This window comes from Microcaecilia unicolor, chromosome 9 (assembly GCF_901765095.1).
Source record: "Microcaecilia unicolor chromosome 9, aMicUni1.1, whole genome shotgun sequence".
NCBI classification, from domain to species: Eukaryota; Metazoa; Chordata; class Amphibia; order Gymnophiona; family Siphonopidae; genus Microcaecilia; species Microcaecilia unicolor.
The window spans coordinates 110,911,989-110,927,225 of NC_044039.1; the positions used below are offsets into that span (position 1 = coordinate 110,911,989).

The 15,237-nt window shown below is 47.7% G+C and overlaps 1 protein-coding gene across 1 annotated transcript in view; it reads left to right on the plus strand.

The window, feature by feature from the left end:
• BAZ1A (bromodomain adjacent to zinc finger domain 1A) overlaps positions 1-15,237 on the plus strand; it is a 763,171-nt gene that overhangs the window by 588,419 nt on the left and 159,515 nt on the right. Inside the window, 2 exon segments of the mRNA XM_030214053.1 lie at positions 14,349-14,403; positions 14,406-14,496. Of these exon segments, the coding sequence (XP_030069913.1) occupies positions 14,349-14,403; positions 14,406-14,496 (146 nt within the window).

A 15,237-nucleotide genomic window follows, 5' to 3' on the forward strand; every position in this document is an offset into this window, starting at 1 on the left:
TACCGAGAGCTCTGGGTCGCCGAAGGAGTCGGCACCCAGCAGGCATCGGCACCGAGAGGACCGCTCACCCTCTGTTCAGGAGGTGTCGATGCGCTCCACTCTGGACAGCCCGGAACAGCCTCCACGCCCGGAACAGGTTCTGACGTCGACGCCTGCATCGACCTCCATGCCTTTTCTCTGCAGCCGCTCTGAACGAGAGCCTCCGGGCCGTTCTCCCAGAGATTCTGGGAGAGCTGCTGCGCCCTACCCCTCCGGTACCTGCGGTGCTTGCGCCACCGGTACCGTCGAGCGTGGCGCCGGCAGGCCCATCGCCCGGGGTGAGGTCTCCGGCGTCGGTGCCGCGTGCGGTACCGGCTGCCGTCGCCTCCCAGGAAGGCTCCCCGACTACGTCGGCGGAGGGAGCTTCGCCGATGCGGGCGAGGGAGTCTACCTCTCGACGCCCCCATCGTGGACGTGGCTCCACGGAGTCGAGTCGGGCACAGTTGCAGACACAGGTCCGTGAACTTGTGTCTGACACCGGGGTGAGGCCTCGTGGGAAGAGGAAGAAGACCCCAGATATTTCTCTGATGAGGAGTCTGAGGGTCTTCTTTCCGATCCCACTCCCTCTCCTGAAAGACAGCTTTCCCCTCCTGAGAGTCTGTCTTTCGCTTCCTTTGTCCGGGAGATGTCTATGGCCATCCCCTTCCCGGTGGTTGTGGAGGACGAGCCCAGGGCTGAAATGTTTGAGCTCCTGGACTATCCTTCTCCACCTAAGTAAGCGTCCACTGTTCCCTTGCACCATGTCCTAAAAAAGACATTGCTTGCGAACTGGACCAAGCCTTTAACTAATCCCCACATCCCCAAGAAGATCGAGTCCCAGTACCGGATCCATGGGGACCCAGATCTGATGCGCACTCAGTTGCCTCATGATTCTGGAGTTCTGGATCTGGCCCTAAAGAAGGCTAAGAGTTCTAGGGAGCATGCTTCAGCGCCCCCGGGCAAGGACTCTAGAACCTTAGACTTCTTTGGGAGGAAGGCCTACCATTCTTCTATGCTCGTGGCCAAAATCCAGTCTTACCAGCTCTACACGAGCATACACATGCGGAACAATGTGCGGCAGTTGGCGGGCTTGGTTGATGCGCTTCCCCCTGAGCAAGCCAAGCCATTTCAGGAGGTGGTCAGGCAGCTGAAGGCGTGCAGAAAATTCCTGGCCAGAGGGGTGTATGACACCTTTGATGTTGCGTCCAGGGCCGCTGCTCAAGGTGTGGTGATGCGCAGGCTCTCATGGCTGCGTGCCTCCGACCTGGAGAATAGAATCCAGCAGCGGATTGCGGACTCGCCTTGCCGTGCGGATAACATTTTTGGAGAGAAAGTCGAACAGATGGTAGAGCAGCTCCACCAGCGGGACACCGCATTCGACAAGTTCTCCCGCCGGCAGCCTTCAGCCTCTACCTCTACAGGTAGAAGATTTTTTGGGGGAAGGAAGACTGTTCCCTACTCTTCTGGCAAGCGTAGGTACAATCCTCCTTCTCGACAGCCTGCGGCCCAGGCTAAGCCCCAGCGCGCTCGCTCTCGTCAGCAGCGTGCGCCTCAGCAAGGCCCCTCGGCTCCCCAGCAAAAGCAAGGGACGGGCTTTTGACTGGCTCCAGCAGAGCATAGCCGACATCCAAGTGTCAGTGCCGGGCGACCTGCCAGTCGGAGGGAGGTTGAAAACTTTTCACCAAAGGTGGCCTCTCATAACCTCCGATCAGTGGGTTCTGCAAATAGTCCGGCAAGGATACACCCTCAATTGGCCTCAAAACCTCCAAATTGTCCACCGGGAGCTCAGTCTTACAGCTTCCAGCACAAGCGGGTACTTGCAGAGGAACTCTCCGCCCTTCTCAGCGCCAATTCGGTCGAGCCCGTGCCATCCGGGCAAGAAGGGCTGGGATTCTATTCCTGGTACTTCCTTGTGGAAAAGAAAACAGGGGGGATGCGTCCCATCCTAGACCTAAGGCCCTGAACAAATATCTGGTCAAAGAAAAGTTCAGGATGCTTTCCCTGGGCACCCTTCTTCCCATGATTCAGGAAAACGATTGGCTATGCTCTCTGGACTTAAAGGATGCCTACACACACATCCCGATACTGCCAGCTCACAGACAGTATCTGCGATTTCAGCTGGGCACACGTCACTTCCAGTACTGTGTGCTACCCTTTGGGCTCGCCTCTGCGCCCAGAGTGTTCACGAAGTGCTTGGCTGTAGTAGCAGCAGCACTTCGCAGGCTGGGGGTACACGTGTTCCCATATCTCGACGACTGGCTGGTGAAGAACACATCCGAGGCAGGAGCCCTGCAGTCCATGCAGATGACTATTCGCCTCCTGGAGCTACTGGGGTTTGTGATAAATTATCCAAAGTCCCATCTTCTCCCAGTACAGAGACTCGAATTCATAGGAGCTCTGCTGGATTCTCGGACGGCTCGCGCCTATCTCCCGGAGACGAGAGCCAACAACTTGTTGTCCCTCGTCTCGCGGGTGCGAGCGTCCCAGCAGATCACAGCTCGGCAGATGTTGAGATTGCTAGGCCACATGGCCTCCACAGTCCATGTGACTCCCATGGCCCGCCTTCACATGAGATCTGCTCAATGGACCCTAGCTTCCCAGTGGTTCCAGGCTGCTGGGGATCTAGAAGACGTAATCCACCTGTCCACGAGTTTTCTCGAATCCCTGTATTGGTGGACGATTTGGTCCAATTTGACTCTGGGACGTCCTTTCCAAATTCCTCAGCCACAAAAAGTGCTGACCACGGATGCGTCTCTTCTGGGGTGGGGAGCTCATGTCGATGGGCTTCACACCCAAGGAAGCTGGTCCCTCCAGGAACGCGATCTGCAGATCAATCTTCTGGAGTTACGAGCGATCTGGAACGCTCTGAAGGCTTTCAGAGATCGGCTGTCCCACCAAATTATCCAAATTCAGACAGACAACCAGGTTGCCATGTACTACGTCAACAAGCAGGGGGGCACCGGATCTCGCCGCCTGTGTCAGGAAGCCGTCAGCATGTGGCTCTGGGCTCGCCGTCACGGCATGGTGCTCCAAGCCACATATCTGGCAGGCGTAAACAACAGTCTGGCCGACAGGTTGAACAGGATTATGCAACCTCACGAGTGGTCGCTGAATTCCCTAGTGGTGCGCCAGATCTTCCAAGCGTGGGGCACCCCCTTGGTGGATCTCTTCGCATCTCGAGCCAACCACAAAGTCCCTCAGTTCTGTTCCAGGCTTCAGGCCCACGGCAGACTGGCATCGGATGCCTTCCTCCTGGACTGGGGGGAAGGTCTGCTGTATGCTTATCCTCCCATACCTCTGGTGGGGAAGACTTTGTTGAAACTCAAGCAAGACCGAGGCACCATGATTCTGATTGCTCCTTTTTGGCCGCGTCAGATCTGGTTCCCTCTTCTTCTGGAGTTGTCCTCCGAAGAACTGTGGAGATTGGAGTGTTTTCCGACCCTCATCACGCAGGACGAAGGGGCGCTTCTGCATCCCAGCCTCCGGTCCCTGGCTCTCACGGCCTGGATGTTGAGAGCGTAGACTTTGCCTCTTTGGGTCTGTCAGAGGGTGTCTCCCGCATCTTGCTTGCTTCCAGGAAAGATTCCACTAAGAGGAGTTACTTCTTTCTATGGAGGAGGTTTGCCGTCTGGTGTGACAGCAAGGCCCTAGATCCTCGCTCTTGTCCTACACAGACCCTGCTTGAATACCTTCTGCACTTGTCTGAGTCTGGTCTCAAGACCAACTCTGTAAGGGTTCACCTTAGTGCAATCAGTGCATACCATTACCGTGTGGAAGGTAAGCCGATCTCAGGACAGCCTTTAGTTGTTCGCTTCATGAGAGGTTTGCTTTTGTCAAAGCCCCCCGTCAAGCCTCCTACAGAGTCATGGGATCTCAATGTCGTTCTCACCCAGCTGATGAAACCTCCTTTTGAGCCACTGAATTCCTGCCATCTGAAGTACTTGACCTGGAAGGTCATTTTCTTGGTGGCAGTTACTTCAGCTCGTAGAGTCAGTGAGCTTCAGGCCCTGGTAGCCCAGGCCCCTTACACCAAATTTCATCATAACAGAGTAGTCCTCCGCACTCACCTAAGTTCTTGCCAAAGGTTGTGTCGGAGTTCCATCTGAACCAGTCAATTGTCTTGCCAACATTCTTTCCCGTCCTCATTCCTGCCCTGCTGAACGTCAGCTGCACACATTGGACTGCAAGAGAGCATTGGCCTTCTACCTGGAGCGGACACAGCCCACCAGACAGTCCGCCCAATTGTTTGTTTCTTTTGATCCCAATAGGAGGGGAGTGGCTGTGGGGAAACGCACCATATCCAATTGGCTAGCAGATTGCATTTCCTTCACTTACGCCCAGGCTGGGCTGGCTCTTGAGGGTCATGTCACGGCTCATAATGTTAGAGCCATGGCAGCGTCGGTAGCCCACTTGAAGTCAGCCACCATTGAAGAGATCTGCAAAGCTGCGACGTGGTCATCTGTCCACACATTCACATCTCATTACTGCCTACAGCAGGATACCCGACGCGACAGTCGGTTCGGGCAGTCAGTTCTTCAGAACCTGTTTGGGCTTTAGGATCCAACTCCACCCCCCGAGGGCCCTGTTTGTTCTGTTCCAGGCTGCACTCTCAGTTAGTTGGTAAATTTTTTAGGTCAATCTCAGTTCTGTCCTCGCCGTTGCGAGGCCCAATTGACCATGGTTGTTGTTTTGAGTGAGCCTGGGGGCTAGGGATACCCCATCAGTGAGAACAAGCAGCCTGCTTGTCCTCGGAGAAAGCGAATGCTACATACCTGTAGAAGGTATTCTCCGAGGACAGCAGGCTGATTGTTCTCACAAACCCGCCCGCCTCCCCTTTGGAGTTGTGTCTTCCCTTGTCTTTGTTTTGCTACATATGAGACTGGCCGGCACAAGCCGGTTCGGGCGGGAAGACGGCCGCGCATGCGCGGTGCGCATTGGCGCGCGAGGACTAGCAAAGGCCTTTGCTAGTGAAGATTCCGATTGGAGGGGCTGCCGTGGACGTCACCCATCAGTGAGAACAATCAGCCTGCTGTCCTCGGAGAATACCTTCTACAGGTATGTAGCATTCGCTTTGTTGACTAGTCTGTGTAACTTTTGTATATTTGGATGATCTGAACCTAACTGTTCTTTGTAAAAACTTCTGTTTCTCCTGCCTTATTTTTTGTTTATATTGCTTTATTGCTTTTTTCCATTCCTCTTTGCTGTTGTCTGTTTTGTTTTTGTTCCATAATCTTTTTTTGTTTCTGCTTTTGCTTTTCAGTTTGCTTAATTCTTTGTTAAATCAGGGGGCTACTTTTTGTCTAGAGCTTTTCCTCGTCTTCATTGGGGCTATTTCTTCTAGTATGGTTCTGCATCTACCGGCCCAATTTAATAGAAAGGTGGTGGATTCTGACCTTGGGTTCCAATGATTGTTGTACAGTTTTTCCCAAAACAGTTCATGGTCTATTTTTCCACGTGTTTTGTGACTAGGGAATATTTTTTTTTCTTTGGTGGTTTTTCTTTCCAGTAGAGGATTAAGTTTAGTTTGAAGTGGTCAGACCAGAGGGATTCTTCCCATTTTTGGTTTCCTAATTTGAAGTCTTGGTTTGGGAAGAATTTATGTGCGACTGGGTCCAGGTTGTGACCTTTTGTATAGTTTAAAGTTGGAAGTAGTGATTGGAGGTCCCAGAGGTGGAGAAATTCTTTGAGGTCTTTGATGGGTGTCTTCTCTTTTTTTTCAAGTGAAGGCTGATATCCCCAATCTGTAAAACATTGTTATAGGTGACTATAACAATGTATAGCGATACACAGACTCTCGTGGCTGCGTGTCTCTGATTTGGACCGGGTGGTCCAGCAGAGGTTGGTGGATACCACTTGTCAGGCAGATAATCTTTTTGGACAGAAGGTGGAAGAGATCTCAGACCTAATTAAAAACATACCGATAACCATCGACACTCTTGGTGGATGCTTTCTGCACCCTCCTCTTAGGAGGATTTTGGGCAAGTCGAAGCGAGGTCCATACTACTCTAAAAGGCGTCAGTACACTCCTTATTGTCCTACTCAGCCAGTTCAGTCTTAGCACCCTCACGTCAAAAGCCTGTGCAGAAGCCGCAGACGGCTTCCCAGCTAACGCAGGGTATGAGTTTTTGACTGGCTCTAGCAGAGCATAGCCACAGTAAAAATAACTGTACCGGATGATTTACCAGTGAGAGGGAGACTTTTTTTTTTCCAAGAAAGGTGGCCTCTTGTAACCTCCGACCAGTGTGTTCTTCTAATATTCTGTCTCAGTTGCGCTCTTTGTTGGCAAAAGAGACCACCAAATTGCCCCCAAGAGCAACTTTCTTCAGCTCTCTTCACAGGGAAGTACTCATAGAGGAATTCTCCGCCCTTCTAAAGACCTGTGAAGTCGTGCCTGTTCCACCAGGGGAAGAAGGGCAGGGAATTCTATTCCAGGTTCTTCCTTATACCAAAGAAAACAGGGAGGATGCATCCCATTCTACAGCCTAGGGCCCTGAACAAGTATTTGGTCAATGTTCAGGATGGTTTCATTGGGCACCCTTCTCCCAACCATTCAGGAACAAGATTGGCTGTGCTCCCTGGATTTAAAGGAAGCCTACAAACATATCCTGATACTTCCATGTCACAGGAAGTATCTCAGATTTCAGGTGGGAACACATCAATTCCAGTATAGCGTTCTGCCATTTGACCTTGGAAATCAGAATGACAAGTGAGATGATTAAATTGCAGATGACGCAAAACTTCAAAGTTGTCAAAATGCATGCGGATTGTGAAAAATTGCAGGAAGACCTTAAGAAACTGCAAAATTTGGCATCCAAATGACAGATGAAATTTAATATGGACAAATGCAAAGTGATGCACATTAAGAAAAATAATCCAAATCATTGTTACCTGATGCTAAGGTTCACCTTAGGAGTTGGCACTCAGGAAAACGTTTTGGGTGGTGTTGTAAACAATACGCTGAAATGTTCTTCCCAGTATGTGGCAGCGGCGGTGACAACAACAACCAAAAAAGCAAACAGGATTATAGAAATTATTAGGAAAGGGATGCAAAATAAGACTATTATAATGCCTCAGTATCGCTCCATGGTGCAAACTCACCTTAAGTATTGCATTCAGTTCTGGTCACTGTGTCTCAGAAAAGATATAGCAGAATTAGAAAAGGTTCAAAGAAGAGCGACCAAAATGATAATAGGGATGGAACTCTTCCCATATGAGGAAAGGCTAAAGAGGAGGTTAGGGCTCCTCAGCTTGAAAAAAAAAGACGGCTGAGGGGGATATGATTGCGGTCTACAAAATCCTGAGTGATGTAGAATGGGTAAATTGAATAGATTTTTCATTCTTTCAAGAAGTGCAAAAAACCAGAGGGCACTAAATGAAATTACATAGAAATACTTTTAAGACAAATAGGAGAAAATATTTTTTCACTCAAAGAATAGTTAAGCTCTGGACCTTTTTTGCTGGAGGATGTGGTAACAGCGGTTAGCATATCTGGTTTTAAAAAGGTTTGGACAAGTTTCTGGAGGAAAAATCCAGGAGTCTGCTATTGAGATGGATATGGGGGAAGCCACTGAGTGCCCTGGGATTGGTAGCATAGAAAGTTGCTGCTAATTGGGTTTCTGCCAGGTAACTATGACCTGTCTTAGCCACTGTTCATTTATTTATTTATTAGGAATTCACTCAAGGCAGTGTACAGTAAGAATAGATCAAATATGAGCAATAGACAATTACAGCAGCAAAATATTCAAAAACATACAAAGTAAGGCATGGTATACTATTTACAATGTCAACACAGAATTCAACACATGCGTGGGATACAACATAAAGGATCCTGTGCAGAAGGAATGGATCCTCAGGAGCTTAGCCTAGAATGGGTGGCAGAGCTGGTGGTTGGGAGGCGGGGCTAGTGCTGGGCAGGACTTATACGGTCTGTGCCGGGGCTGGTGGTTGGGCGGCGGGGATAGTGCTGGGCAGACTTATACGGCTGTGCCAGAGCTGGTGGTTGGGAGCGGGGATAGGGCTGGCAGACTTATACGGTCTGTGCACTGAAGAGGACAGTACAAATAAAAAGTAGCACTATGAATTTATCTTCTTGGGCAGACTGGATGGACCATGCAGGTCTTTTTCTGCCGCATCTACTAGGTTTACTATGTTTAACACAATACATAATAGAAACATTATAGGTGATAGCGAAGGGTAAAGCAAAGATGTAACATATAGAAGGGTAAGAAAGTAGGAAGAGTTCTTATATGCTTTACTTATGTCCAGGCTGGACTGACTTTAGAGGGTCATATCAAGGCTTACAATGTTAGAGCCTTGGTGGCATCAGTAACTCATTTAAGGTCAACATCCATTGAGGAGATTTGCAAGGCTGCAATGTGGTCATCAGTCCACATATTCACATCCCATATTGCCTTCAGCAAAATACCTGAATCGACAGTTGGTTTGGGCAGACAGTCCTGCAGATTTTTTTTTTTATGGTCTAGAATCCAACGCCACCCTCCTAGACCCATTTTATTCTGTTCCGGGCTGCATCTCCACAACAGTGTGTATATGTTTTCTGGTTAATTGACTTTTTTAGACTCGCTGTGGTGAGTTCCAATTGTCCTAATCCTTGTAGCTAGGGAGTCCCAAATGTGAGAAGAACCTGGTCTGCTTGTCCTCAAAGAAAATGAAATTACTTTAGCAGGTATTCTCTGAGAACAGCAGTGCTTGCAAGTCGGGGGAAGGCACCCATATATGCGTGGTGGGAGAGCTGCCTCAAGCTCTTAAAGAAATATTATGCTGGACAGTGTTTCTGCACCCGGCTCCATGGATGACATCACCCATATGTGAGAAGAATTGGCTGGCTGTCCTAAGAGAATATCTGGTACAGATAAATAACTCTTCGGTAAAAGTAACAGATGTTCTCCGAGGACAAGCAGGCTGCTTGTTTTCACACTTGGGTTGACGTCCACGTCGGCCAAGGATCGGAAGTTTTGCTAGCAAAAATCTTCCAGAGTCTTCTGGTGCGCACACTGCACATGCGCCCGTCGCGTGAGTATGGACCTCAGTATTTTTTTCTCCGCGTCTGAGGTGACATGTTTTTTTCCGCTGTGTTCCTCTAGCCCAGGAAGAGTCTGTGTGTCTCGGCCTAGGGTTTTCACAAAATGCCTGGCTGCTGTTACAGCATCGCTACGCAGACTGGGAGTGCATGTGTTCCCTTATCTCGACGATTGGCTGGTGAAGAGCACCTCGGAGGCAGGCGCTCTACAGTCCATGTGGATGACTATTCAAGTGCTAGAGCTTACTGGGGTTTGTGATCAATTATCCGAAGTCCCATCTCGTCCCGGTTCAAAAATTGGAGTTCATTGGAGTTTTGTTGGACACACGGACGTCTCGAGCTTATCTTCCCCAGGCAAGGGCAGACAATCTCCTGGCCCTCGTGTCCATGGCTCGAGCGCCTCAACAGATCACAGCTCAGCAGATGTTGAGACTCTTAGGACACATGGCCTCCACAGTTCATGTAACTCCCATGGCACGTCTACATATGACATCAGCTCAATGGACCCTAGCTTCCCAGTGGTGCTAGGCCACAGGGGATCTAGAGGATGTGATCCATCTCTTCACCGGCTTTTGCAGTTCCCTTCAGTGGTGGACCATTCGATCCAATTTGACCCTGGGACGTCTTTTCCAAATTCCTCAACCACAAAAAGTGTTGACGACGGATGCATCCATCCTAGGGTGGGGAGCTCATGTAGATGGCCTTCACACTCAAGGAGCTTGGTCTTTTCCAGAGAAGGGTCTTCAGATCAACCTCCTGGAATAACGAGCGATCTGGAACGCTCTCAAAGCTTTCAGAAATCAGCTGTCCAACCAAATCATTCTGATTCAGACAATCAGGTTGCTATGTATTACACCAACAAGCAGGGGGGCACCGGATCTCGCCCTCTGTGTCAGGAAGTCGTCCAGATGGGCTTTGGGCACGCTGTCACGGCATGTTTCTGGCAGGCGTAAACAACAGTCTGGCCGACAAGTTGAGTAGGATCATGCAACCTCACGAGTGGTCGCTAAACATGGGCGTTGTCCATAAGATCTTCCGAGCGTGGGGCACCCCCTCAGTAGATCTTTTTGCCACTCAGATCAATCACAAAGTCCCTCAATTTTTTTCCAGACATCAGGCCCACGACAGACTAGCGTCAAATGCCTTTCTCATGCGTTGGGGGGCAGGCCTTCTGTATGCGTATCCACCCATACCTCTAGTAGGGAAGACTTTGCTGAAACTCAAGTAAGTGCGGAACAATAATCCTGGTTGCTCTGTTCTGGCCTCGTCAGATCTGGTTCCCTCGTCTTCTGCAGTTGTTCTCCGAAGAACCATGGAGATTGGAGTGTTTTCTGACCCTCATCACCCAGAACGAGGGGTCGCTTCTACATCCCAACCTCCAGTCTCTGGCTCTCACGGCCTGGATGTTGAGAGCTTAGAAGTTGCCTCCTTGGGTCTTTCAGAGGGTTTCTCCCAGGTCTTGCTTGCTTCCAGGAAAGATTCCACGAAAAAGTGTTGTTCTTTTCAAATGGAGGAGGTTTGCTGTCTGGTGTGACAGCAAGGCCCTAGATCCTTTTTCTTATCCTACACGGACCCTGCTTGAATACCTTCTACACTTATCAGAGTCTGGTCTCAAGACCAACTCCGTAAGAGTTCACCTTAGTGCGATTAGTGCTTATCATCGCCATGTAGAGGGTAAGCCTATCTCTGGACAGCCTTTAGTAGTTTGCTTCATGAGAAGTTTGCTTTTGTCAAAGCCCCCAGTCAAACCTCCACCAGTGTCATGGGATCTCAACGTCGTTCTCACCCAGCTGATGAAAGCTCCTTTTGAGCCACTGAATTCGTGCCATCTGAAGTACTTGACCTTGGAAGGTCATTTTCTTGGTGGCTGTTACTTCAGCTCGAAGAGTCAGTGAGCTCCAAGCCCTGGTAGTGCATGCACCTTATATCAAGTTTCATCATAACAGAGTAGTCCTCCGCACTCACCTTAAGTTCTTGCCGAAGGTGGTGTTCGAGTTCTATCTGAACCAGTCAATTGTCTTGCCAACATTTTTTCCCCGTCCACATACCCGCCCTGGTGAAGACAAGTTGCACACCTTGGACTGTAAGAGAGCATTGGCCTTTTACGAGGACCGGATAAAGCCCTATAGACAGTCCGCCCAGTTGTTTGTTTCTTTTCATCCCAACAGGAGGGGAGTCGCCATCGGAAAACACACAATCTCTAATTGGCTAGCAGATTGCATATCCTTTACTTATGCCCAAGTTGGGCTGACTCTAGAGGGCCATGTCACGGCTCATAATGTCAGAACCATGGCTGCGTCAGTGGCTCAATTGAAGTCAGCTTCTATTGAAGAGATTTGCAAGGCTGCAACGTGGTCATCAGTCCACACATTCACATCTCACTACTGACGGTTTGGGCAGTCGGTGCTGCAGAATCTGTTCGGGGTTTAGAATCCAACTCCATCCTCCTAGGCCCATTTCTGTTCTGTTTCAGGCTGCTCTCTCACTTAGTTGTGTTTTTTTTTTTTTTTTTTCAGGTCAATCTCTCTTATGTCCTCGCTGTTGCGAGGCCCAATTGACCAATGTTCATTGTTTTGAATGAGCCTGGCAGCTAGGGATACCCCCAGTGTGAGAACAAGCAGCTTGCTTGTCCTCAGAGAAAGCGAAGATATTTACCTGTAGCAGGTATTCTCCGAGGACAGCAGGCTGGTTGTTCTCAGAAACCCGCCCTCCTCCCCTTCAGAGTTGTTCATTGTTCTCCTCTTGCTTTTGGACTACACTGAGGTCCTTACTCACGCGACGGGCGGGAAACCGGTCCGCACATGCGCAATGCGCGACGCTCGCACACCAGAAGACTCTGGAATATTTTTGAGATTTTTGCTAGCAAAACTCCGTTCCTGGGCCGACGTGGACGTCGACCCAAGTGTGAGAACTATCAGCCTGCTGTTCTCGGAGAATACCTGCTACAGGTAAGTATCTTCGCTTTTCCTGTACTTCTTTACAAGTAAAAGTGACAAAACTTATTTAAGTACAGTAACTAGTTACTATGCAACAGTGATAAATGCTAGCATTCTGCAACCTGTTCATATAACTGTCTGACGTACCCTTGATCCGCACATGCCCCTCCCAGGTCCACACCCCCTTGAAGTTGCATGCTCCGGACTTTGAGGGCCCGATGCTTAGAAGTAAACACTAGCACCAGACTAGCACCTGCTTTTACCAGCGCGTAATGCATAGAGGTCCTTACCGTGTGAAAGAAGGCACAAATAGGATGCTAATGTAGTCAAAATGATGCAGATAAGGGCATTTCCTATTCCTTCTAAATGTTGAGAGAACAATGTGGCAAAGAAGGGTGCCCTTACTGCTCCAGCTCGGAATTGGCAATAGAGTGTCCACACAAGCTGGAAAAAGGCAACTCGTGGACCCGGGCCTTAGGCAGCAGCTGTGCCCTCTGCACAGCTCTCCCTCTTCTTGGCCGCCAGGCTCTTCTTCCACTGCCCGCTCTCAAATGCCTTCCCCTGGGCACGTTTCCAATTCGTGATTCTGTCGCCACTGGAGCCCAGTTTCCCCTCGATAATCAGACAAGGAGGCTTTTTCTGCAACATATGAGCCCTGCCATAAGCGGAGAAGAGAGGAGGGACTGGAATTTTCCACTGCCAGGCTTCATTTCAAAATCTGTGCAAACCTTGCTTTAAGGCGAACAGATGCTAAAGGGAATTACAGATTTGGGAAGTCTTGCTAATTGGGAAGGCCAGTGGAGAACTGCAAGCGCCTTCACTCAGGTCTTGTGTGCATGTACTGGGCACATCACTCCCTCATGCTCAGCGCTAATAGCTAGCACAAAATTTGCATACTATTAGTGTTGAGCATTGGGAAGTTCTTTTTCGGCGCTGTAACGGTGGTGTTTTCTGCTGCTGTTTTATATAGCGCCGGAGTTTTGAGCATGTCCCTCTGAGTGTATATTGACTAAGGACAGTTATGCGTGTAACTGCTAATTTGTACCAATTAGCACCATTTATGGCAAATTATACCCAATTGTAGCCTATTTATCAGCTCATTAAATTGTTATGCATGCAACTGGTTGCAAATTTGGGTCTGCAAACTTTCTAGAATGAGAGGGTTAATACTTTGGTCAAGCTATGTTGGCCAATCTATGTATATAATTTGTTTGCAACTTTCTCATCTATCTTTAGGACCAAACTGCTGCTAGAAAATGAACAAATTAGAGTTAACCTGAGCAGTTCTGAGCTTCAGCATCACCCTCTTGCGTACGTGATTTAATCCCACTTCTCAATGGAAAAACCATTGTTGCTCACCTGTACTGGATGTTTTCCCCAGACAGCTGGATTGATCAGATACAATACCTCTCATCTTCCTGAAAGTTGCATTCTTAAGCTATGTAATTATCGGAAATACTAAGACTGCCTCAAGTGGAAAGGGGAGCACATGTTCAGTATTACACTTACAGAGAAACCTCGGTTTCGTCGATAATCCATCCAAAAATAATTTTCGAAAACCGAAACAGACGACAACCAGGTAATAAGAAATTTTTCTTTTACATGGATAAAAAAGACAAATGTATAGAATAAATGAACATTAACATGGCATTTACCTTTCTGAAGACTCTTCTTGGCGTTTGGAAGAGGGAGAGAAAGTTGCAGATATTATTGTAGTGTGGGACAAACGACAAAATTCTTATTTGCAATCTGTTGTCTGAGAGCAGGCAGTGATCACACAATGAGAAACAACGTAGTGTGGGACAAACGACGAAATTCTTATTTGCAATCTGTTTGAGAGCTGGCAGTGATCACACAACGAAAAACACCCCAGAAGAACAACGCAGGAGAATGCCCCAGAAGAACGCCGCAGGAGAACGCAAAATTAGCAGCATGGGCACGCCAACAAAATCCGAAGCAACCAACGAAAACCGAGACAAGTGTTTCGCTAATAAATTCGACGAAAACAACGAAAACCGAGGTTTCACTATAGTTCTGATCTATAGGAGAGAGCTGTTCATCCCAGCCCCATCAGATATCACCCATTTATGTCCCTGATCAATTCTGCTGTCTGTGAATAAACACCTGTTAAAAGTAAGAAGCAGTAGTTTTCTCTGGGTAATTTTCAAAGTAGAAATGCATTTTTACTGTGGGAATCAGAAATTGTGCACATATAAATATATGTATTAGGATGGCTCCTAAAATTGAAGTTTCAGATATGCCCAAGTGCACATAAAATTACTCCTATAATGTGCACACAGAGGTCAAAGGCATTAGTTATATAAATAAGAAAAATAATGTTTGAATATGTGCAGGTACCAGAGAGACAGTCCTGGAGAGCTGCATTGGAGCATGGCTGGTATGACCTACTGATGAGGAAACGAGAGAAAATGGCCAATTAAAGATGGTCAACTTTGAAGAAATGGAAGTTGATGACCAAAAAAAACTTATTATTAAAGACAGGTAATAGCTATAACATCCCTTTTGTCAAAAATCTCTGCTGCACTCTGAGCTAAGCTCAGTTCCCCTCTTTTTTTTTCTTTTTATAAATTTATTTTACACAGTAAATTGTATACCCTTAACAGTTAGCTCCTTTATTGTCCAGATAGGCTTCTGTTCACATTGACTTATTTATTACATTTTGACTGAATTCATTTATAGTTGAAAATATAATTCCATTTTTCTTATACTACCATGTTAGGCTTAGAGCAGGGTATTATATTAAACTAGCAGAAAGTCCATCTTAAAACAATCTTAATATTGCATTGACTAAACAGTACCTTATAAATATCAAAGTTCTTGAAGAAATGAATCTTTAGCCATTAATGTTTCCCAGAAGTAAGTCTGTAGCTCTGTTGGAATAAAATGCAAGTAAATATATTCCTTTGGGCTTTGTGCCTCTTTGCATGATTTCTTATTAAAACTGCAACCCTATTACTTTAGGGTTCATTATAGTGTAAAGAACTGAAAAGTGATGTCAAAATAAGAAAAACTGGGCTGTTAGGTTTTCTTGAATGCTATGGGCTTTATTCTTGATGGAATACTGTTAAAGCAGTCCTTGAATAAATATGTAAAATTTCTCTGCCACTGAGAATTTAACTGAAAACTAATACCTGTCTAACAAAAGTCAGATTAACAAAATTTGGGGCTACAAAAACCTGAGTTATATTGCTTTGACATTTCTGAGGCAGTATAGAATTAATT